Source organism: Clarias gariepinus, chromosome 13, assembly GCF_024256425.1.
Source record: "Clarias gariepinus isolate MV-2021 ecotype Netherlands chromosome 13, CGAR_prim_01v2, whole genome shotgun sequence".
In the NCBI taxonomy this organism is placed as follows: domain Eukaryota; kingdom Metazoa; phylum Chordata; class Actinopteri; order Siluriformes; family Clariidae; genus Clarias; species Clarias gariepinus.
In genome coordinates, this window is record NC_071112.1 from 14,867,714 (window position 1) to 14,891,565 (window position 23,852).

At 39.7% G+C, this 23,852-nt stretch overlaps 1 protein-coding gene across 1 annotated transcript in view; it reads left to right on the plus strand.

Annotated features, from left to right (window-relative positions):
- Positions 1–23,852, plus strand: part of kiaa0586 (KIAA0586 ortholog) — a 106,731-nt gene that overhangs the window by 33,363 nt on the left and 49,516 nt on the right. Inside the window, exons 12-18 of the mRNA XM_053509541.1 lie at positions 11,817–12,045; positions 13,155–13,253; positions 14,344–14,567; positions 18,877–18,949; positions 19,137–19,421; positions 20,641–20,809; positions 21,374–21,532. Of these exons, the coding sequence (XP_053365516.1) occupies positions 11,817–12,045; positions 13,155–13,253; positions 14,344–14,567; positions 18,877–18,949; positions 19,137–19,421; positions 20,641–20,809; positions 21,374–21,532 (1,238 nt within the window). The remainder of the gene's footprint in view (positions 1–11,816; positions 12,046–13,154; positions 13,254–14,343; positions 14,568–18,876; positions 18,950–19,136; positions 19,422–20,640; positions 20,810–21,373; positions 21,533–23,852) is intronic.

Consider the following 23,852-nt stretch of genomic DNA (forward strand, 5'->3'; position numbering starts at 1 on the left):
CCTTTTACTGGCATGCAAATTTATTTGCATACGTGGCGTACAAATGCAAATTGACTTATTTGTACAGCATTTCTCTCGGCTGTTTGCATGTGCTCTCTCAGCTCTGACCGTGTGACTGTAAGCTATACACTTCAGCGCATTTGAGACTCTGTGCTCACACTGGGGTTCCAGACTAAATGTCACCACTGCCCACAGACTTCCACATTCAGTGACCTTGACTCTACTCAAATGTCACTGTCTCCACCTCACTTTAACACGAGAATGGGGGGCAAGAAACAATCACCCGCAAAACATCATATTAAAATACTTCAGTTTGGTTTGATCTATCTCTTTTCTTCCTTATGCACATAGTGAACAAGGCTTGTCATGTGACCTTGACTTATAGCATACTTATCAATCAAGTGTTTTCAACAGCATAAATAGATTCCCCACCAAAGTGTCATAGTGTATTCTTTATACTGTGGCAAAGCAATATTAATTGAGTGTCCAGACTATTGCAGTTCTAGATATGGGTATATATATTCTATATGATGTGCTCCTAGTGTATATTGACACAGAATATATTTGACAGTTGATGATGCCATTCAAATCAAATCAGACTGCAAACTGTTTCATTTATTAAAAAAAAAAATCTAATAACTAACACAAAACGTAAACATAAAACTCGGATTAAGGAATATTCATTGCTATCAGCGTACTGCAGCAAGCAACACTGAAGCGGCGTCTGTGTAGGTGAGAAAAAAAGAATGTCTACAAACAACACGAACAGTGAGTGAAAATAACAGATTTTAGCAAGTACGTTGTTTTTGATGATTATCCACTATGGGTCAGTGATGACGAGGGATTCCAATTCATCAGAAACAAAGACATACAACTTGTACAGACTTTCCAATCTTTACTTGATTCGCGGGAACTAATATAGCTAGTGAACGAACTTCATACAAAATTAGCTGAACCTGGTAGCTTTTGCTTTTGCATGTGCAAGCCTTTTATAGAGATTATGTAAACATAAAACAGCTACATAAAATATTCCATGATATCCCAGATGGATTAATCTTATATTACTCATTTTGTTACACAGTTCGCTACTGTATCCTTATCAACAAGTACCAAACCCATTCATAATCAATCTTAAAATGTTTATTGATGCATTCCTGTTACTTACAAGGCACAGGAGTTTCATTACATTTCCCTGTACTGAGAAAAGAATCGAAAGTTGTTGCAGCTGTTTAAACATCTGTTGTTATACCTCCATTATGAATAAGTTTTATTTTATTTTTTTTCTGTTTATTTCTTAGTACAAGGAAATGTGTTGAAATGCCTTTTGTTAATCACACACTTGCACATTCAGTTGAAATAATTTTTATTTGTCTATCATGTTTAACAACACCCACAAAGCTGCTTTACCTAAATCCAATAACCAGCCGCAACCAGGGATCCGTCCCCTTTCTGGTGAAACCAGATAGAGGAATTTGGATAATTCCTATGAGTTCTAAAGAGTAAAGACGACCAGTGCTAAATAGATTGAAAATATAAGTAATTGTGGCTTAAGACCGCTTTAGGTGCACAACAATAGTTTCTAATCATGGCAGATGATTATGGCAAGTCTTTGGGTTGTCCATGTAAGACTATCCTCAGCAGCCATGAAGATGAATCAGAACCACAAATCGCTAAGTTGAAGAAGCCAGAACCGGGTGTCAAGCTCATGATCTAGCGTTGTGTCTGGCAAGTTTGGAGGATGAGAAGTGTATGAGGATCTTGCACTAAAATCACACTGGCAGCAGAAATACCTGTACAGTGACAAGTGACAGATTGTTAGTTATGACAGGAGGAAATATACACCTTAAAAAAGCACGCCTATGGTGATCACAGTGCAAGTAGGTGTAGCTATGACAGCAACACTAAGAGGAAGACATGGTAGACAGCACTGGCACATGCACAGGTATGATGACACACCAGGACATCAGCGTCCTGCCACTCCACAATCAACAAACCTGGCTGTATACATGAGAGCGGGAGGACTGCAGCAATGTCCTAGTTTACCAAACTCCCTCTCTATATGTATATTTACCCGGTACAGGAGGTGGCTTTATAGGGAAAAAAAACATCTGCTGTAATTCTAAATTATTCTAATATTTGTTATTCTAGCTAGCTAGCTAATAAAGGAAAATGAGTGTTATTGCAGCCAGTTCACAAATTTTACAACATACAAATAAATAGTCTATGAAAAAAATATTACAGGATTAAGAACTGTACATTAACTGTATCGTCCTCCAGCAAATCCCAAAGATTCTGTCTGTGGTGGTCTGGAATCCGTGTGTGAAAATAATGTCTCATGTTCCCTAAACCATTCTTTCGCAATTTGAGCCTGATGAATCCTGGCACTGTCATCTTGGAAAATGCATTCCAAGACATGAGAAGGAAAAAAGAAATCCATTGATGCAAACACCTAGTCATTCAAGATATTCAACCATATTTGACCTAATTTTTTGGCCACATAACAGTGCTGAACCTAAACCTGTCCAACAGAAGCAACACTGCTCAAACAGGCTTGTAGTAGGCATAGTACTTCTAATTCTGCGCACATCACTCTTGAAATGGGTACATTTGGACGCAGCAGACCACGTGACCTGATTTTCCAAGGCCCCACAGTCCATGCTTTATTCTCCATAGCATACAGAAGCCGATTAGCCTCACTGATAAGTGGTTTTCTTGAAGCTACACAGCTGTTTAGTCCCAGCCCCTTGAGTTCTCTTCATAATGTGTGTGCCAATGTTCTTACTTTCACTATTTTATGTAGCCCTGAGTTCTACTGTTGTTGTTTTTTAAGAATTTGATGGACACAAAATGGTTGTTTATGATTATAATCATAAAATGTATTTATTTTTTTTCCAACCGCATTTCTTCCGTCAAGATGACGGTTCACCACAAGCTTCCAGGATTTAATAATGAACTGGATAGATCTTACCCCCGTTTTAGTAGTTTTAGGAAATCTCCCTAGTTGTTTTCGTTGCTTGATTCATACCAATAATTTTGGCTGATTAGCAGTTTCATTGATTCACTTGCCTAGATGTTGCACAATTGTAGGACATTTCACTCTCACCCACTCACTTACTCACTCACTCATGTTCTATACCGCTATATCCTGTATTCAGGGTCGCAGGTGGCCTGAAGCCTATCACAGGAGGCTTAGGGCACGAGGCAGGGTACATCCTGGACAGGGTGCCAATTCATCGCAGGGCACACACACTCTCACACTTATTCCAACACTACGAGCAATTTGGGAATGCCACCCAGGACGGGGAGAACATGCAAACTCCATGCACACAGAGACGGGAATTGAACCCGGACCCTGGAGGTGCAAGGTGACAGTGCTCAGTCTGTTCACTGCTTCCTTTAACTTCACAGAATTATTATAGCACTTAGTGGTCAAAAATGGAAACTGCAACAAATGTTAATAGAAGCCATTTGTGAAAGGCATTACGCTGCCTTATGCTTGTCCTATGAATATTTTCATTAAGGGGAAAGCATAAATAGTGAGAGTTAATAATAATGTCACTGTATTTTATGCCGAATTGGGCTAGCTTACCAATATTCTGTGACTGCCAATGGTCTTGTTTTATAGCCAATAATTGTAATTAAATGTAGTCCATTACTGCAAACAAAGGCAAAGTGCAGACTGTGTGTCTGTGTATAGGACCACTTCTGCTATAAGATACATCCACGTGGATTTGATTCCCCAAACAAAGGCTGAGGAAAAAGGTAGGAAAATGTGTTGCATACAGTATTTTTTTAGTGCTTTCTTTTTTGGGGGGGGGGGAATCAGGAATGCCAAAATGGAATTCCTGGAATCAGGAATTTTGTTTTGTTTTTAAGATGTAGTTGGGGTGGACATTTTGCTCAAGCCTGGCCGTATTTTATAATGATATTATCTCTCCTGTGTTTGACACGCACTAAGACATGTCTGTGAAAGACACACCTGATGTAACAAAGACAGTTGAACAAAAGTGTCTAAAACCAACCAAAACAAGCTGCTAGATGGCATGTCCTTGACTTTCAACTTCAAGAAGAAGATCTTAAAATTCACTGGGAAGTTAGTTAAGTCAAGAAAAATGTAGTCTGTATGATAGGCCAAGTGTGATTGTTTCTTAACTTTGAAGCTGTGTTTATATTATAAGGTCATTTATTATTAAAATTCCTTGGATCATTTTTGGACAACCATATGGGTCTCATCAATCCCACCACCATTAACTATTACTACACATAGAGTACATTACGCATCCATCCATCCATCCATCCATCTACCCACTAGGATTACTCCCGTAAGCATGTATTACTAGAACACTTTAACACGACACAGACATCAAAGCAGATGTATGTTTTCATTGTAGACATAAGCCTTGTATCAAATTTTGCTCTTCATGTTAAGATTTCCCTCAGTGAATGGTTTACTTTTTCTTAAACCTAAAGTACACCCACATACCTGAGTATAATTGTATACCAGGTCACTCCGAGATATCATCATCTGCCATTTTACACAACCATGTTGTGAGCATGTGCAGTTATCAGCATTATCCATATGCAGGTTCCTCAGAATTTATGCATATTTCCTCTAAACAGCAGATGCCTGAGTGTGCAGGGAAAAAAATGCAACATGTTGTATTTTAAAAATTTTCAATGATTAAAATTGATTGCCATTTTTCCTAACCATTCGCTTGAAATGTACAGGAAATCCAGTGTTCATGATGTTTTCGTTTCTCTTCACAGAAAAAAAGATGAAAAATGTGTTAAAAATTCTCAGATTCAGAGCTCAGCTCTACCAGAGTCATTTTTTATTTCCCCACAACAGATGCAACAGATTTGTATTATGAACTAGAGAGCTGTTGAAGCCAAAAGCACGGCACAGTAAATGCTCTGTTGTTAGTTGTTAAAAAGAACAACTACTGCAATCCTCTTATTATTTATTATGCATATGGATATTATTTATTTCCTGGGGAAGTGTTCAGGCAGGTAGCTGTAATGTTGTACGTGTGCTAAACATTGCACATTGGACTGTTTTGTGAATGAGGGACATTTATAAAGCTAGTTTTACATTAGTACCGGAGTTTAAGTGTGGCCCTATTAGATGGTCTTTGACTTAACTTCGGATCCTGAAAGTTTTAAACCATTTTAAATGTTGCATTTGTAAAGTTATTGCATGTTAAGCTTGCTAAGCTACTTTACTTTGTTGCATCTAGTCTTGCTTATGGTAGCGTGTTTTGCATGACGAAGCAGGACAAAACCTGAAGCTAGTAATTTTGTGTAATTGTCAGAATATACCAGAGATTCAGTTTCAATCTATTTTTTTTCATCCCCAAAAATCTTTGAGCTAATACAATACAGGATAATCAGTTAATAAAACCAATATATATATATATATATATATATATATATATATATATACAAACATTTATATTTATAGGTCCTCTAAAATAAAACAAAAACATTTAAACGCAAACGCACATCCTAAACCCCCTAGAAATACAAAGATTTCATCAGCCAATACCTATAAATTATTAAAATAAGATATAACTGGTTGGCATTTGTAAAATAACCTTTCAATAGAAACCCATCAGTGTATATACTGTCTTCTCCGGCTTAAGGAAAAATGATAAATATTTTAGCAACTGAGAGCGCATCTGCCTAGCAACGACAAGAAAAGATGAGAAAGCTGTAACATGTGCACAGCTTAGTGGGATTGAATCTTCCAGGGTACCAAATATAGCAATAAGTGCACATGGTTGCAACTCTACTCCAAGTATAATGGGCATGAAACTAAAAGCAGGGAGATGGGATCTGATGTAGGAAATATAGTGTGTTCTTACATAAATTTGCAGCCTATATAGAAAAATATTGTCACCTTTTATTTTGAAAGCTGCACTGGGAATAAAAAGTACCAGCAGATGCAACAGTTGGAGGAGACAGATTTGATTTGAGGAGTGAGGAATATTCCTTTAAGGTCGGCCATAAAGTTTATAACTCGGGTATTGGTGTAGCAGACTGCTTTACTCTAGGCCCCACACCTGTTCGGTCCTGTACAATTTCACTTATATTACATTTGCAAGATTCTTTTTTAGCCTCCCAATCTTATGAGTGAGAGAAAAAGAATGAATATTTGTTTGGGGTATCCAATTTCTGCCAAGTCTGAGCTTTAATGTTTTCAAAGATTTGACTCTTTTCCTCCTCTTCCCCCTTTTCTTGCGCTAGCTTTGGAATCCTGAAATCCTGCATTAGTACAGAAATACCTTATTAATGACAATTCTGTTATTTAAGACTCCCAATTGTGCGTACTTGGGAAAAGTGTAATGACGTAGTGAGCAGAAAAAGATAAACGAACATGAAGGATCTTTATACACTTATGAAGAGCATGACTCCTTTTTTTCTGACTGTAGCTCGAGGCATGATGCGGTCAGCCTTAGCAGTGGATGCTGAGGTCACATGTTTCAACCACACCATTTAAAAGCTGCTGACGCTCTCATTCGGGTGTATGTGTGTGTTGAGAAATGGCATTTAGATGACAGAGAGGGTCTCCCAGCAGCTGTGCGCACGCTGGCTGACTTGATAGATGATGGCTCTTCCTGCCTAATGTAAACCACAAACAACAGCCACGTCATCTGTACGACAGATACAGAGGCATGCTTCCAGTTCCCTCTCAGTCACTGCTTTTGATCTAGTGTGTTTTTATAAAACAGGCAATTAAATAGGCATTACATGCTTTAAATTAATGAAGTAATCAAGTGCTGGTTATGTTACTTTCGAATTTATCAGCAAAATATTATTCAATATGATTTTTTTTTTCTGCCGCACAATTTATGACTTCATGGCATGTGCTGGTGGTTATCATATGGCTTCATGACAATGAGCCTTAGTGAGCTTATTGGGTAGCTTTTAATGGTGGCAAAACCAAACTAATCGATTTGTGCAAATATTTTAATCTTAACATAAGAACAAGAGAGAGAGATGAGATGATCATACAAGGTCAACATTATTTAAAGACGTTTGTGCAAATCTGCCATTTAAATGGCAGTTGCCATTTTATTGTGCATAAAGTATATTACACGCAAGTCGTGTTACATGTCGTGTGAATAGCAAACCATGCGTTCTTTGGCCTTACACTAAGCAATTGGTAGTATTTAAATAAAAAACTCCTACAGTTACAATGTAAAAAGCAACATCCACAAGTCTGTTTCCTTATTGAGTAATTGATTACTCTTTTCTGTAAATTGTTTAGAAATTTGACTGTAAAATCACAGGAAATTATCATTAATTATAATGTGTATATACAACACTGTGCAAAAGTTTCCAACAACAAATTAAATGATGTAAGTTAAATAAAAAATGTTTACTATAACAGGGTGCAAAAAAACTCAAGATAAAGTAAAAAAAAAAAGAGGTTGTTTATGTAATACATGAGCAGCAACCTTGTTTCCCCTTTCATCTGTTCTGACAATTCAGCATTACCAGTATACTAACCTGCACATTTTTCTTACTGCTTTGTGCCTTAAGTAATATAGGGTTTTTATGCTTGATCACTACTCAATCCGTTATGCAGACTTGGAATTTCAACAGGTGTGGGGGCCCTTCCTTAGCTTTTTTCATATACATTTATTGTTTAATCCCCTTATTATTTGATTATTCCAGCTCCATATTCCTTATTTTTGTTTTTCGTTTGTCTTCTTTTTTTTTTTTTTTTTATTCCTGGCGTCTAGCCTTTCTTATGCATATAAAACTGGCTTGGAGTCAGGGAGGGGCAGGGTGGGTGCTAGGGTTTGTAAGGAAGTTATAAAACCTGTATTAAAATGTTACATGTTTACCCTGTTATATCCCTGTTTAAAATCAATAAAAATATTGTTGAGAAGGGTTTTTAAAGCTTGAATGCTTCATAAATCACTGTGTGACTTAACAAGCAAAAAACATTCCTCAGTTACTGCTGAAACTGGTCAGTGACAGAGACTAAACTGAAAATGAGAGCCAAAAACGTCCCAAAAATAAGAGGCATTAAAGTGCTTTTTCATAACTACATTAAAAATACTCTGGCTCTTTGGAAGAAAATAAATGAAGAAAATAAAGGGGGGGCTCAAGTACTGTATGCATTTATGTACTATTCTTAAACGCTACACTGCATGCTGTATTGGCTTTGACAATATTTGGCTGTCTGCTTTCCTGTCTGTGCCCCCTGCAGTGTGTTTTGTGTGTTTGCTGTCTAATTAAGCTACCATGCAGGTTGTCGTTTTCCACAACCTGCCACATAGCTTCTCTATATATGCTACTACCAACTGTTCTATAAATAATCCCCTAATCTACCTTCTGTTCCTAAGATTACCGAAGGTATAGTGTTTTAGCCCTGTACCTGAACATCTAATGTAGCACCAGGCTCAATGAAACGCCTGGTGTCATGGGTTTTTCATTAAACACATCTTTCCTTTACAATAACGATCCTTATTTGGTAAAACCATATGCCGTCCCCTTTTCAATTCAAGCCTGCAGACAAAGGTCCTGCTGTTTTTTTTTTTTTTCTCTCCCAGTCGTCTCCCCCCTCTGTGTATGTGTGTGTGTGTCACCATGCACATCAATGACTACCTGCACTGACATTTACCTCCCACCTTATGAATGGAATCTAAACTGGCAGCATCTCCACACATGCACGCACAGACAGCTTTGAACCACCACCATGGTGGCTGTAGCTTATTTTGTGCTACAGTGCAGAGACACAGAGGTGCACAGGGGAGAGAGCGATGGTATGGCCAGCCTTCCCTTGAATTTAAGCACACGTTTGTTTCATTGAGAGCTATTCGCTATAAATGTTGTTTCACTGATGTTTTTCCTGTGGTAGGAGGAGCTTCAAGTGTGTGGGAAGTCTATTTGCCATGTCCTTGTGTGTCCTTTCAAGGGTAAGTTGAACATTAGGTGGAATCCTGATCCTTATCTTGAGGGATGACTTAAAAGGTGCACCACTCTGATAAGGTTTAGCATTCCGCTGTGAAGGGATGAAAAATCAATAGTGAAATGTGAGCTGAGGTCATTCTCACTTAATAACTATGTAGTAGAATCATGCAAGTCATGGTCAGCCACATAAGCAACTTCAACTCCGTAATGGCTATAAACATCTGATTCTTCTTAGCGACATTATAAAACAGACACCCGCACCGGCATAATTTTTTCGCCGACCCTGAACATCCCATTGCCAGCACGAGCACAGAAACTCATTAACGACCCTGTCCGTGAAAGACGAGTCCAGAAATGCTTTCTGTCTTTTTCCTGGTGAAGGAGACGTTTGCATAGAGTGACCTCTGCAGGGGTATTTTGCTCTCCTGTCTGTCTGTATCTAAACCCTAATCAGTTTTGGGTGAGATCAAAATGCCTGGCTTCTCCTCTATTGCTCGCCCTCCTCAAATGGATTAGCTCCTTTTGTGGCATCTTAAAGCTGATTGAAGGCAGCGTGCCGTGTGCAATACATCAGGACGTCCACTGCATCATGGAAACGCCTCTTTTAGGGCTTCATGTTTATTTATCGTGGAGCCACTAAAAGACAAAAAAAGGAGAAAGAAAAAAGGTCCGCTTTGTCTCTGTACTTCAAGTCAGGAGAGGAAACCTGAGGACATAATGGGGCTCTGATGAGACTATTTCCTAATGCACAAAGCTTTACTGCTCCCTGTCTGCCTAGACACAAATCACACCCAATGTGGCCTTGGGTTAATTCAGGGTTTTTAACATCAGACACTTCACCTTGAGAGCCTTAAGTGCAGTATATTTTGGTGCAATTCATAGGGACAGTTCAGAAGATTGGATCTGATTATATTGTTGAACCGGAAGAGCAAACTCCTCACTCTCTGCAGACTTTGGAGTGGACATGCTGTTGTGTCAAGTAATTTATGTCGCAGCCAGTGAGGACGAACCTAACTCTCTAACACTAGCTCGCTCTATACACCATGAATTTTCTCTACACGAGGTTTAAGGCATAAACTAAATTGTGTACTCGTGTCTTGTCGAAGGCGTGCAGAGAGACGTACTGCAGAAATCTTATTTAGTCCTTCATGCTTTGATAATGGTCCAATCTTGCTTGTATTATAAGGATTATAATAAAGAATTTTAATAATATTATTATAAAGAATTCTTTATCTTCTGTCCACCTTCAGCTTTTTTTTTTCTTTCTAGATTTCACCGCGATTGTTCTGCTGCTCTTTGAGTTTAGAATGAATGTGAGGCTCTGTGTGCAGTAGGGTAGGGAGGAATGAATAGACATAGTGTGAGTGCATAAGAGAGTGTGTGTTTGTGTCTCTGTGAGAATGTAGCCTAGTTGAAAGTGTAGTGAAGCATTCAAAGCAGTTGAGAGCCTGGTTGAGTGGTGTATCTTTGGGCTCTGCTGTAAGTGTGGGTTAAAAGCCTGAGGCTAGGTGCTGTGTTCAACTCTGGTTTGACCTTCAGCACTGGATGTACAGTACAGCTCTAGGGAATCCACTGCGTGTCATCCCATATGCACATCTTCTTTCCTCGATTCTTGCTTCCTTTTAAACATGTGTGTTCTTACTTCCATTTCTGGTAATCTGAAAGTCAGGAGAGCCAGGCAAATGGTGACTCTGGCTGTGTTTTCTCTGTCAGCTCAGATAAATGATAATTCTCTTTTTAAATAAGCGTCTATGATCACTTTGTTAGGTTTATTCTCACATGATTGACTTTCATTGTTTATACTGCTTAGTCAAGGACATAATCATGGTATGTTTCAGAGGTCTAGCCCAATCCGAATGTGTTAGAGCATGGGTGTGTGAGGATCAACAAAGGCGCGTTAAACAATATTACATTTGGTAGCTTTGGGCATCATATCCACCAGCATAATGTGTGTAACGGATATCTATTTCACACTGCCTGTGCTATAGCAACGAATCACTTTTGCTCTGTAAATGACAGATTTGGAAATGGTTTTTAAACTGTGGTTTTACACCTTTTCCTGCCAGTCCGGACTTTGCTATCTTTTTAGAAAATAGCTTTTTTTTAAAGAATTGGTTAGCACGATTTCTGCAAACATGGCATGTCTCTTTATAGTTAATTGGTCATCTGGTAGACAAACACAGCACTATTGGAGACACAGAGTTCACAGTAATGTTTGATGAATTGGCAACATTATATTATGAAAACAGTTCAGACTGACGGCTCTTGGCTAGAACCTGTTGAGTGAAACCCCCTCCGTCAGGGCCTCTGGACTCTCTCATTAGATCATACTGCCAAGCCAGAATAAATACATATTTCAGCTTCAGTAGGGGCTGTTTTACGCCTAACACCACCAATGCAAAATGTACAGTAAACAATGAGCTATTCAGACAGACATCGGCAAGAGTGCACACAGGGGGCAACCCCAACTGAAATCTCTTAGCAATGGTTGAGGGTGTCGACTGGTCATCTTCATTGCTACAAGGCTCTGTTGTCCTTTAGCTGACCTTCATATTCCTAACATTTCCCAGCATCACTCCCATCATGAGCCAAACCACTGTGGGCTCCTAAATATGCATTTTTAGCCGCATTTAGTGATTTTTAAAGTGCTATTGAATAGATATGAATACTTGCCAGTCTAGATACTTCCATATGTTATTGCTCCCAGCATTTTGTGTGGACCTTCAAACCTCATAATTTATCTTCTAAAGTACATAACATAAAATGTCAGAAAAAAGAAAGCTTCAGCTCCTTGTCTGAGTATATTGCCAGAATTCATGGTATTGCATAAGCCTGGACTTCGATGTGTTGCAGACAGGTATGATTCAACTTTTAAGTCTGTCTTCTTTTAGAGAGAACCCAGGAGAAACATCCATCTTTCCCGCTGGAAGGGTTGAACCACAGAGGCCAACTGGTGCACTGCCCAAGCTTCTAAGTAAAGAAGAAAGCCAAGGAACCATGAAGGGAATGTCTACTTTAATCCATGCAACTCCAAGTAGCTTCAGCTCCACTGTGCAGCACGCCAATGCAATGCTCCAGGATCTGAGTAGACTCAAAGACGAGATGAGGAACATAATCCAGGTAAGCGTGGTTTATGGATCACATTAGAGAAATCATAGAATATACGTCTGGCATTTTTTCTAATAATAATTTTAGTTCTTACATTTAATGTAAATTGATCATGTTTACATGATTGTGTTGTCTTGGTTTCTGTCTCAGCATTATCATTTTAAAGACCGATTCGGTTACTCTATCCCAATAAATGGTCAATCAGGGACAAACAGTCTGTCCTCATTAGTATCTTTAATGTCGTGTTGATCAGCAAGTTGCTTTTCTTCTAAGGGGGACCAATGTCATTTCCAGTGCTGCGCTTCAGGAAGTGCTAATCTAATAGAAGTAGGGCGCTGATGAAATCAAGCCAAGACTCCAATCGCGAGTCCTGTATCTCAGTGACTCGACAGCAATTTTCCAATTGTTTTTTTTCTCTCTCTTTCTCTCTCTCTCTCTCTCTTTCTCTCTCTTTCCCTCACTAATAAATTACAGCACTTCTTCGTTCTACCAAATGTGCCGCTGCCTGTTTCCATCTATTACAGTCAACCCCCCATTCCCCACCGCCCCCACCGCCTCCTCGCTGAGGAATTGAGTTTCGAGGCACGCCTTGGCTGCGGCTGAAAAATTCCATCAGCCAAGAATAATGTAACACAAGGCAAATGACACATTAGCATATAATTGAGGATGCGGGATTTGAATGCTCTTTGGCCGTTGACAGAGAGGCCCAGGAGTGTGTGTTTGTCTATCTGTCTCTGTCGCTCTCTGAGCCGAGAGCCTAGTCACTCTATGCTGTCAGCACCTGGCTTGTTTTAATGGAATGTCACTCACGCCTACCCACTGCACACCGAGGATCATGCTCCTGTTCATGGCAGCAGTGTGTTCCTCAGTGACATGAAAATTTCATATACCATGTTACCGCGAATAGAAAGAAATACTGGAATCAGCGACAGAGTGCATTGATACATGACACTTAATGTTGTATGCTACATTGCTATAGCTTCATGATATGACCCCAACGCTTTATATACATCCATGTTTGTGTGTCCGTATATGGTTTTAACAAAACCCAGTCATTCCATTGTTTAGCGATAACTGCAGCTGGCTTTCTCCTAATCCGACCTCTCTGTGCTCTCTACCAGACTGCTGATGCATTTCCTGTGAAGCGTGCCGAGCCAAGCCACCCCGTACCCCTCAGCCTGCCCTCTCCTCCACCCCAGCCCCCACCCCTAGTCTCCATGGTAGGTTCCCATAGCAACTCCAGCCTCTGCAGTGCCTGCATTACGGGCCATTTCCTCCACACTGGTCACAGGCTACAGACACAATGGCACCTTTTGTATGCTGCAGTTTGGGACGCGCTGTTATGCAGAGACTGTACAGATAAATCAGGGTTGTTATCGCTCATGTACACCTGGAAGGAAAGAATGAAGGCACAATGCCTCTAAAAATCCATATCCACGCTGTGTCACAGCTCTGCAAACACAGCAACAGCCATTTGCAGCTTTCCTTTTGTCGAGTTTTTCATGGTCTATAGTCGGCACTGTAGCAAGAGAGGCCTAACATTAATTGTACCGCTTGTAGCTTAAGAAGTGAATTACATAAATTCCGATTTGGCAAAGTTCCACACATTTGAAAAGTAATTTACTCATAAACATAAGTGAACATTCAGCAAAAGTACTCAAAAGTAAAATGGCCCTCAGTTCTACTTAATGTGTCTTGGTAAATAAAAAGGATCCTAGAGACTCTGTTAACCAGACTGGAATCAAAGTAGAGGCTCACAAATGTGTAGCTGACAATTTGCTCAATTGGAGAGAGACCCTTGTCAAGTTAAGGTGGGTACGCTCGCCTCAGTAATGGATTACGGAACTGAAAGAGAAATGTGACAGGTTTGTGACTGGGAAAATGGAAATTTGACATGCCTGGTACGAAGCTAACTGGAAAAAACTGGGATTTCAGTTGTTTTATTTTGGTATTTAAGTAACAGTACAGTTTTTTTTTAAACAAACAATAACAAAGTAGCATTTAATATATATTCTTCACATTCAATGTTTATATATATATATGACAGCTGACAAATTTTTTATATATATATATATATATATATATATATATATATATATATATATATAATTTTTTTTTTTTTCGTCAGCTGCAGATTCCCTTGATGGATTTATTTGGAGTTCTTATCACAGATGCATTATATTTTCTTTGTTTGTCTATCATATACTAGAATGATTGCCTGTGACATTCTTTTTCTTCAAGCTACAAATGACTTATGACTTTAATCATGACTGTGTGAAGATCTTTTTTTCTCCTGTTTTTGTCTCTTAGCCATCAGAGCAGGATGATCAGGTCACTCCTAGGGCTATTTTTTTGTCTCGACGCAACCAGCAACAGAATAGCCATCCACCTGCTTCTATGTTTGAGGATGCAGAGCGTGTCCTCAGGCAGGTCAGACAAAGCCGGAAGGTTCTAGAAGAGAATCTGCAGGCAGTTTTAAGAGCCAAGGATGGAGAGGTGTTTCATACACAACTAGAGGCACTGTCGAACAACAGGTATAGTGTCTCTCACAGCACTGCAGTAGACATGAAGTCAAATTATTACCGTAAATGAGTGGGCTTTCCGGACATACAGATTCTGGTTGTATATATTAGTATTAGTTTTAAATTTAAGGCAGGATTTTTCTGCACTTTGTAAAATAATTATATCCCAGCTACTGATGGCACAAAGTAAGTTCAGGTTGGTAATTAGTGACACCAGATTATACTAGTTATATCAGAAGACATTGTATATTAAAATGCTTATGCATGGGATGCTAAACCAGCTAGTTAACAAGTTTACTGAATGTTAGCAATGAAAAAAAAAAGCTTTTGTATTTTTTTCTACTGGTATCTTAAATAGCTAATATTATGACAAAAGAAGCCCTGGATGCTAAAATTGTTCATCTGTATTCTTGTAACAAAATATTTAGAATAGTAGGAAGATGTGGACATTTCCGAAATGCTTCTTCCATATTCTTTATAGAGGCGTAACTGTTTCCAAATTATTCAGTTACGAACACTGTAGCTTCTTTGAGCTCATGTAATTTTAAAACATAATGTAAAAATAAATGTTAACTCAAAACAACAGTGGCATCATATTTATTCCCAATATCTTAGTAATGGACTGTCCATCCTTTTGAGTGTGTCCGAGTAACTTCTCACTATTATGTTTCTAAAACTTTTGCCTTGCAAATGTGCACAGGCATCAGGCCATGTATATGATTGACAGCTAGCCTCAGAGCACACTCCAGGCAGAGAAGGGCTAAGCCAAGCGGAACCATCATGGTGATTGGCGGCTGTCAGCGGGGCTCCTATTCCAGCTATACTTAACCCCAAAGTATTCAACCTAGATACTTCACCTGGCCCATGTCCACGCCATCAGTGGTGTGTCCATGTACACAAGGAATCTCCTTTTTTATTTGGAGCAATACAAGATTTTTATAAAGAGCTAACAGCAAGCATCAGGTCAGAAAGTTCTGTTAGAAGATAATTCTGTCTAGCTATGGATTTTCTTATTGTAAAAGATTATTTTTTTTTAAATCAGTAATAATTCTGGACTAAGAGGGAAGGCATACAAATTATACGCTTATATTATCCATGATGCAAACTGAATATAAAATTCATCAAATTTCAGCTCTGCCAAATTCCATTGCATCATAGATTTAGACTGAACCTCATGCGGAGCGTGCTGTCTACTCTTGAGAGGCGCTGTTTGTTTATGGCTTTTAGGAGGCGCAGCTCTGAGAATGAGTGGCAGAGGCTTAGAGAGGTGTTTTAGTAGCTCTCTTGAAATGGGGCTCAGGCTCTTACAGCAGAAAGTCAGACGCAATCTCAGCACTCTGACTGCTCTCGATGTGACATTAGCCCAGCTCCCCCGGGCGTGCAGCCACTAATGGTTTGTGATGCAGCGAGAGGTGGATAAAGTGGATGAGCAGGGTGAGCTGCTGAAGGAGAGATGGGGCAGGCCAGGGAGTGCTAAAGGAGCAGTTTAGAAAGTGAAATGGAGAAGGCTGCCCAAGGACTGATGTGTGCTCTTGCTGATTATACTGAAGATCTAAGAAATGGGGGAGGGGGAGGGGGGCACGTGCGGTAATGGCACCCATCGGCTCTCTGCTGGCTTCCAATCCTGTGTATATGGGAAATAACACTGCAGGATGCAGCATTTTGTCAAATAACATTTCACGTTATGTGATTTGTGTTCGATTGAGTATTTAGTCAGCTTGGACCAGAATTTACTTGGAACTGCATACATCACCATGGCAAAACCTCTCTAGGGTCAGGTTTTGGCTCAGTGGCTCCCCTCTGACACTTCTCAAACCCAGGCCTGAATCCAAACTCTCATTTAAAAATGTCAGCCCCACTGGTAATTGTCTCGAAAATGGCAGCTACAGTCAGCTCTGCTCCTATTGTGTGAACATGAAAACACAAACATGCAGGTTGATGTGGCTACCTCTCCATAGTATAATGGCTTTGATCTTTTTCCTCCACCAAAAGGTCACAAGTATGGAGAAGGCAGCTTTCCCATTCGTCCTCGTTCTCCTTCTCACAGCTCTGACCTGCCGTCATCCATGTTGTTGGAGAGGTGCTTCACATCATGCCTTACTTTCATGCTTTGATGGATTCATTCATTCTGCGCATCTGACATCGCAAAACGAGGCTGAAGTAGGATTTTATCCCTGCCATTCATTTCTTTGAATTATTAATGAAACCATTTGCGAACAGCAAAGTTCTCCGACTTCATTAAGCTCCGTGCCTAAAAAGTTGTAGCCTACCTTCCTCTGAGGTAAAAATGAACCCTGTCCAAATTTGAATTACTTCGTAATTATAGCCGTCATATGCACTGAAAATCACACAAAGCATGTTGCATAATTCAACAGGCAGTTTAGACCACCTTCTCCTCTTTTGGCTGTGGTTTTAATCTGCATTGTTCCTTACTGGCTTGTCTTTATTTTTTTGCTTTGTGCTGGTCTCCCTCTGTTCTGTACTATTTAGTTTTCACAGTAAATGACATCTAATGACACATAATTCTCTGATGTTGTACATGGAAAGGAAGAGGACGCCTGGTTCTACCCTAATGTTAAAGAACTTACTGGTTCTTCTCTTATGCCTTTGTCATTTGAGTCCACTCTTATCCTCGTTTGATCTTACCATGAATGTTTGATCTTTATTTCCTGGTAATAACAGTTGTTGACCTGTGCTGATGTCTGTATGACCAACAGTAGAGTAACAACATTATGTTGCTTTATGGCTGCTAATATTTACATTTATTATTAAATGAAGCCGGGACTATTATTAGTCCCGGCTTCATTTAATGTACATTTTGACATGTGCAGGTGTAGTATCACTTGACATTCCTTGTGATATATGTATTGTTATTTTCAATCCCTTTAAGTGTGGTGTAGCTTCTTTCAAAGCAGGTGAAAACATATACCTTTTCTTTGTTATTTAAGAAAGCTGTTGCATTAGATCGTGCTTTTCCTTTTGTGTCATTTCTGCGTGAAAGAAATGTAAATGTGGCGTAGACGCCGAATCCCCTTTATAGTTCATTTTCCGTTTCCTAATTCTCCCACCCCAATCTGACCAGCTAGAATATTCGGCATAATAAAAACTTCAAATGGCCTCAGCTGGAACACGGTGGTGTAAATGTCGAGCAGCCTGTGGGAGGTTAATTGAAGGTCATTTCAAGCACTCGGATCAATCGTGCTCTATTTGGAATTGCGAGTGTCTTCAAGCATCATCTGATTAGGTGAATCCATCACGCTGTAGACACTTGACAAGAGCCTGAATGCAGCATGGCACATAGACAGTCTTTTTGAATGGAAGCCAGAGCCTTTTTAGATGTGTTTATATTTGAGCGGGGGGAGCAGGGAGTGTAAAACTGAGTGTGTGTGAGGACTATTTTAGGGAAGAAGAAAAAGGATGATTTTTTTGGACCCGTGTGTGTGTCCATGCACACATCCGAACACATATACTCAAGCTTCATGAACAGATGTTTGTTTTTCCACCATGGAGCAGAGGCTGCACATGTCTCCTCTGCCCAGAAACAACCGAGTTCTCTAGGCACCCAAATGAGGCACTCTGCTCTAATAGGGGGCTTTCGTGTTGTGTGTGTGTGTGGGTGTTCTCTGTGAACCTGCAAAAAATACTCTCAATTTCTGTCACTGTATTTCCTTCCACATTAAGTACTCTATTCCTCAAGGGCATGCCAAGCTAAGAAGTGCGGGGAAAAATAGAAAGATATAATAAAAGAGTATGAAAGAAGATAGGCACAGAATGCTGCTTAGTTTGGCACCCTTTTCACATGCGGAGTGAGTGGGAGTGCAGCATTCCCTCCCCATGTCTGATTTATTCACTGCAATAAGTGATGCAGAGACAGGCCAACAGGCCAGCAGACAGCAGGGCATTAGCATAATTTGTGTTGTAAAGAAGTGCTAGAACGTCCTGGGCGTCTCCAAAAGATATATGGCACATTTAGTTTGGCTCTGCCCCAAGATATCACTGCTCATTGTGATTGATACAGTAGTGTCATTGCAGCACACATTCGTGCGCTGATTTGATGGAGGATCCAAAACTAGAAAGCTAACTGGCTATAAGCATGTATTATGAACATACCCATTGGGTTTGTGATTTTTCTGAACTTGTTTCTAGCAAAGAAAAGGTGGGAGAATGCAAATTTGGACCTAGGGCTGCACAACCCACCCTGATTAAATGTTCAGCTACCCAAGACTGTGGAGCGCCTGAACGCTGTGGTGAAAAGCCATGTGAATGAGAATGTGGAAGAGTTGCCACTGAATACTAAATTCCTGACTGTCTTACCCTGTAGGGATGCCAGCGAGCAGCTGAGAATAAAAAAGACCGTTGATGCCTGGATCAACACACTGAGCAAGGAGATTCAGGTGAAAATCATCTCCCACATAATAAATTCACAGCAGCCTCCAAACACACAATAAACAACAGAGGCCTTTCGAAGTAATATCTAGTATTATCGAGCATTTCCTCCAAAAAGGGATTTCACAGTTCCCGGAGCAGGATGCCCTTCACAACACCCGGTGTTTGATATTGCAGTTTTGCTCTTTGTGGCAGGATGAGCTAACACTACATGGATCTGGTGATCAGATGAAGGCTGTAGAGAGAAATAGTGTGGCAGCAGGCGGATCAGCGCGACGGGATCAGAGCAGCAGGAGCATGAGCACAGCTGGGAAAGCGCCTGGAAGACTGGGGAGAGAGCGGAAAGGAGCCACCGCAGCGGCGAGGAGAGAAGCCTCTCACAGAGACTTGAATAGACCACAGGCAGCGAGCACACAGGCTTCCAGCCAAGAGCTTGCCTCATCTTTCAGAAACAGCACCGAGCAGCAGCACCCACAGGCGGTGAGTGCCGCGGCACTATCGCTACCATCTTGTAAAAAATAATAATAATTCTGACATTGTTAAGCTCTGTGCACTAATTTAACTGGTCAGCTGCACACGGATTCTACAAAGAAAGAAAGCATGAATTAGGAAAAGGTTTCCAATGCATGTGCAGAAAGTAGGGCTGCACAATAAGATCAAAAGAAATTGCATTGCGATCATTTTGACGATCATTTACAATTAAAGCTGGGTTATGTAACTATTAAGTGTACTACAGTATGATCTCATTAGGAGGATGTTGGCCAACATTTATTTATCACCTCCAAATCATATAAATGTATAAAAAAAAACAACAAACACGTAAAGTATTGACAGACTCAGAAATTCCAGACTAAAATATAAAAAAGTAAATAAATAATTGCGCGCGGGTCTGTATCACGATTTCGATTTTTTTCATGTGATCAATTATGCAGCACTATGCAGTACGGAAACCCTGTTCAAAAATGAATTTTAAACTATACTCAGTATATAATATGCAGTATATAGCATAGTCAGTGTAGCTCCTTATGAAAAATACTGACAACGCTAATGTGTCACTCTGTTCATCAATAAAGTACTAATCCTACTGATTGTTGTGCAAAATTATAGGCTGCTCATGCATGGAGAAAGCACAAGAGGTTATTACAATTTTATTGCAGTAGACATGTTTAAGTCCTCACTGTATATGATTTGTTTATGGCAACAGCCAGACAGTAAGCTCATAAGACTTGGTAATCTCTTCCATCTGGATGCAAGCACAACACCTCTGGTCTGTGCTCTGTTTCTGCTACTCCGTAACTAAACGAGGTGTTGTAAGCATCCATATGTTCCCTCATACATTTATTTGTTATAAATAAGACTGTGCAGACCAGAGCCATGCTGATTATCACTGTTTTGCCTCTGCTTGCTCTGCAGATGTAGCTGGACGTCTTTCCTGATTTTCAGTTATAACAAACCCAACTTAGCAACTGCACCAGTGGATAACTGTTTTTTTGCCTGCAATACTTATATCCTGTTAAAACAAGTGACTAAATAATACCAAGTAAATGGCTTTAAATGGTTTTTGTGTAAATATACTGTCTGATCTGGGAAGGCCAATCATTTCTGTCTGGCCTACATTCTCCTGAAGTGTGCCCAAGCACATTTAATATGGTAAGTAAGCTTCAAAAATCTAATACTAATGTTCTTCTTTCTTGTCCAGTCAGCATTGCTGACATCTGAAGGTGATGAAGCGTACCTTAGGAAGGTTTACGGGAAAGCCCTGTATGATGGACATCGGCGCACATTAAAGAAAGGCCCCTACCTGCGTTTCAGCTCTCCAACACCAAAATCCAAAGTGCAGCGTCCTAAAATGGTAGAGAGTGTTAAAGGTAATTATAGTCCAATAAAATAAATCAACTAAACTATAGCATGAATAAAAGATACAGTACTCTCTGAAAGTATTGGGACAGCAAGGTCAGCTAAGAGTTTGTGTGGGTTGGCTGGCTTGATGCTGTTTTGACAAGCATACTTTCATTTATTTTAAGGTTTTGCGTTCCTATACTTCTGTTTGCTTAAGCATTCAACGCTTTTTCATGAAAGGTGCCATGTTTTAAGTTGCTTAAAATATCTAGATATAAGCTGAAATTTTGAGCTTTCATCTCAAACCCAAAAACAAAAGAATGATCCTTGTTGTTCCAGTACTTATGAAGGCTGATTGTACATCACATTTATGATACAGATGTGCATAATGGCAGCAGATTTGAGCCATGAATCTTAGGCGTAATAAAGTTATAGTATACTGCCTGAATAATTCATAATAATTATGGAATAATACGTTTTAAGATTAATTACCGAATTATAACTGAGGGTTTTTTTTTTTTTTTGGCTCCCTCATAAATTTTATACATGTTTTATAAATGGTGTATACATTTTATAAATTATATATGTCCCAGGTGTGAAAATGAAATCCTGCAAAACCCAAACCAGCGTTTGTGAAGCGTCTCTCCTGCAGCCTGTGACCTCTGAGCCCCAGTACGTGTTCAGTCCGGTCGAGGAGCAGCAACCTGGATCTGTGTTAAAAGGCTACCTCATGCCCATGGCCATTCCTCTCGGTAGGCTTATTTCCATCTCAGTCTTTCGTACCAGCTATATCTTTTCGTTTGTGAGGATCGTCACTGATTACAGTTTATATTTTTATCCAGTTTACTAAAGACTGCGCTGCTCCCCAGGTTTATTATCTCATAGTTAAGGTCCATTAACTTCGACTTGAAACATTATTTTCAGTTGACCAAAAAGAGTTTTAATATTATTGTGGTGTTTTAAAATTGCAGTCATGGGCTGTAATGGTGCTACCCTAACTAGCTCTGTGCCGCGGCAGGAACCTCCATCTTAATGACACTACATTAACAGCTAAGCGCTGTGGAGTTCTGTTCACTCTGCAGTAAAGCACAGTGCTAAAGCGTAACCCAGACAGCCTCCACATCCTGCTGCTGGCAAGCTCCTCGTCGTTTTTGTTGACGCTGAGAACATAGCAGCATAAAAGTGGACATAATTAGACAGACGTTTAGCTGTGTGAGTTCTTTATTATGTGTCAAGTCTTTGCTCATGTAAAGCCTCTATTCCTCCTACCTTTTTTAATCCCCTTATTGTCAAGACCCTGTAATGTTTTCTCATTTCCCGGTTCAAATCACTGCAAGCTATGCCTCATGACCGACCTTGTAGTGAAGAAGAAAGTTAGTTGCCAGACTACGTACATAAAGGAGTTTATGGTTCTTTTATAAAAAAGAGTAGGGGTGAAACATCTTCACATGTCTAATTGAACACATTTGTGCATATTGCTCATGCTCATGTTCCTCCAGATCACCTTGCTTTTTCACAAACATTAAGGTAGTGCACTAGTTGGCTCCAACCGAAGCCCAAAACATTGCTTTTTCACAAACATTACTTTGCTTTTTCCTTGCTTTTTCACAAACATTAAGGTAGTGCACTAGTTGGCTCCAACCGAAGCCCAAAACATTGCTTTTTCACAAACATTACCTTGCTTTTTCCTTGCTTTTTCACGAACATTACCTTGCTTTTTCCTTGCTTTTTCACAAACATTACCTTGCATTACCTTGCTTTTTCACAAACATTAAGGTAGTGCACTAGTTGGCTCCAACCTATTTCTCTAAAGGTCTGAAAAAGCCACCGTTCTTTATTTCTGTTAAACGTCTGATATTCAGCAGCTTCTGTAACACGGCGTCGATGCATTGCCCCTAATGAAGTCGAGTATCAGAAATCAGACGGGAGTGGAATAATGACGTTTGAACAGTGGGAGGCCATTTTGTGCTCCGTTGCCCAGCGGCTGAGCTGACCTCTGCTCTGAGCTGCGGCAGGGCGAACAAAGCCTCGTCTAATCACATCTGCAATGCAGTGGCCATCGCCAGCATGAGACAGACCCAACTTTCTTCTCTCTTAAATAAGAGAGAGCTTGTCTTTTAGATTTAAAACAGCTGTGCATCCTTTTCAAGGTATGCTTTTCAAATTGTAAGAGTGAGAGAGAGAACTAGCTGCGTCTCTAGCTGGGGAGAAGAAAGATACCATAGAGCGTATCGTTCCATGTAAGAGTGTGATATGAATGGAATTTTAAACAAAAAGCATATTCTTACACAAGATCTGAGAATAAATTAGGAGTGGAAACAATAACAGTAAAATGTAGACGTTTCAAAGAGTTCAAATCTTTGGGTTGTCGAGGTAGTAAGGAGGAGCTAAGAAGGAGCTAAGAAGCTGTGGAATGGCTGTGTTACCTGTTCACTACCCTGAATCCTTGGCTGTAATTTTTGTTTTACTGAATGCTACAGTTGCATGATTCGATCAAAAAATGACATTGCAGTTGTTATTATTATTATTATTATTATTATTACTATTTAATTTACCATTTTGTATCCAAATACATGCATCATAACTAACAGGAAATAACTGGACAAATGATCTCATTAAGAGAATGTTTGCCAATCGCTATTTATCCACTTAAAATGATTTAAAAAATAAGCAGTTGATAAACTCAACATAAATTCCCGACTATGTGTACAGTCGTGGCCAAAAGTTTTGAGAATTACACAAATATTAGTTTTCATGAAATTTGCTGCTAAACTGCTTTTAGATCTTTGTTTCAGTTGTTTCTGTGATGTACTGAAATATAATTACAAGCACTTCATAAGTTTCAAAGGCTTTTATCGACAATTACATGACATTTATGCAAAGAGTCAGTATTTGCAGTGTTAGCCCTTCTTTTTCAGGACCTCTGCAATTCGACTGGGCATGCTCTTTATCAACTTCTGGGCCAAATCCTGACTGATAGCAACCCATTCTTTCATAATAACTTCTCAGAGTTTGTCAGAATTAGTGGGTTTTTGTTTGTCCACCCGCCTCTTGAGGATTGACCACAAGTTC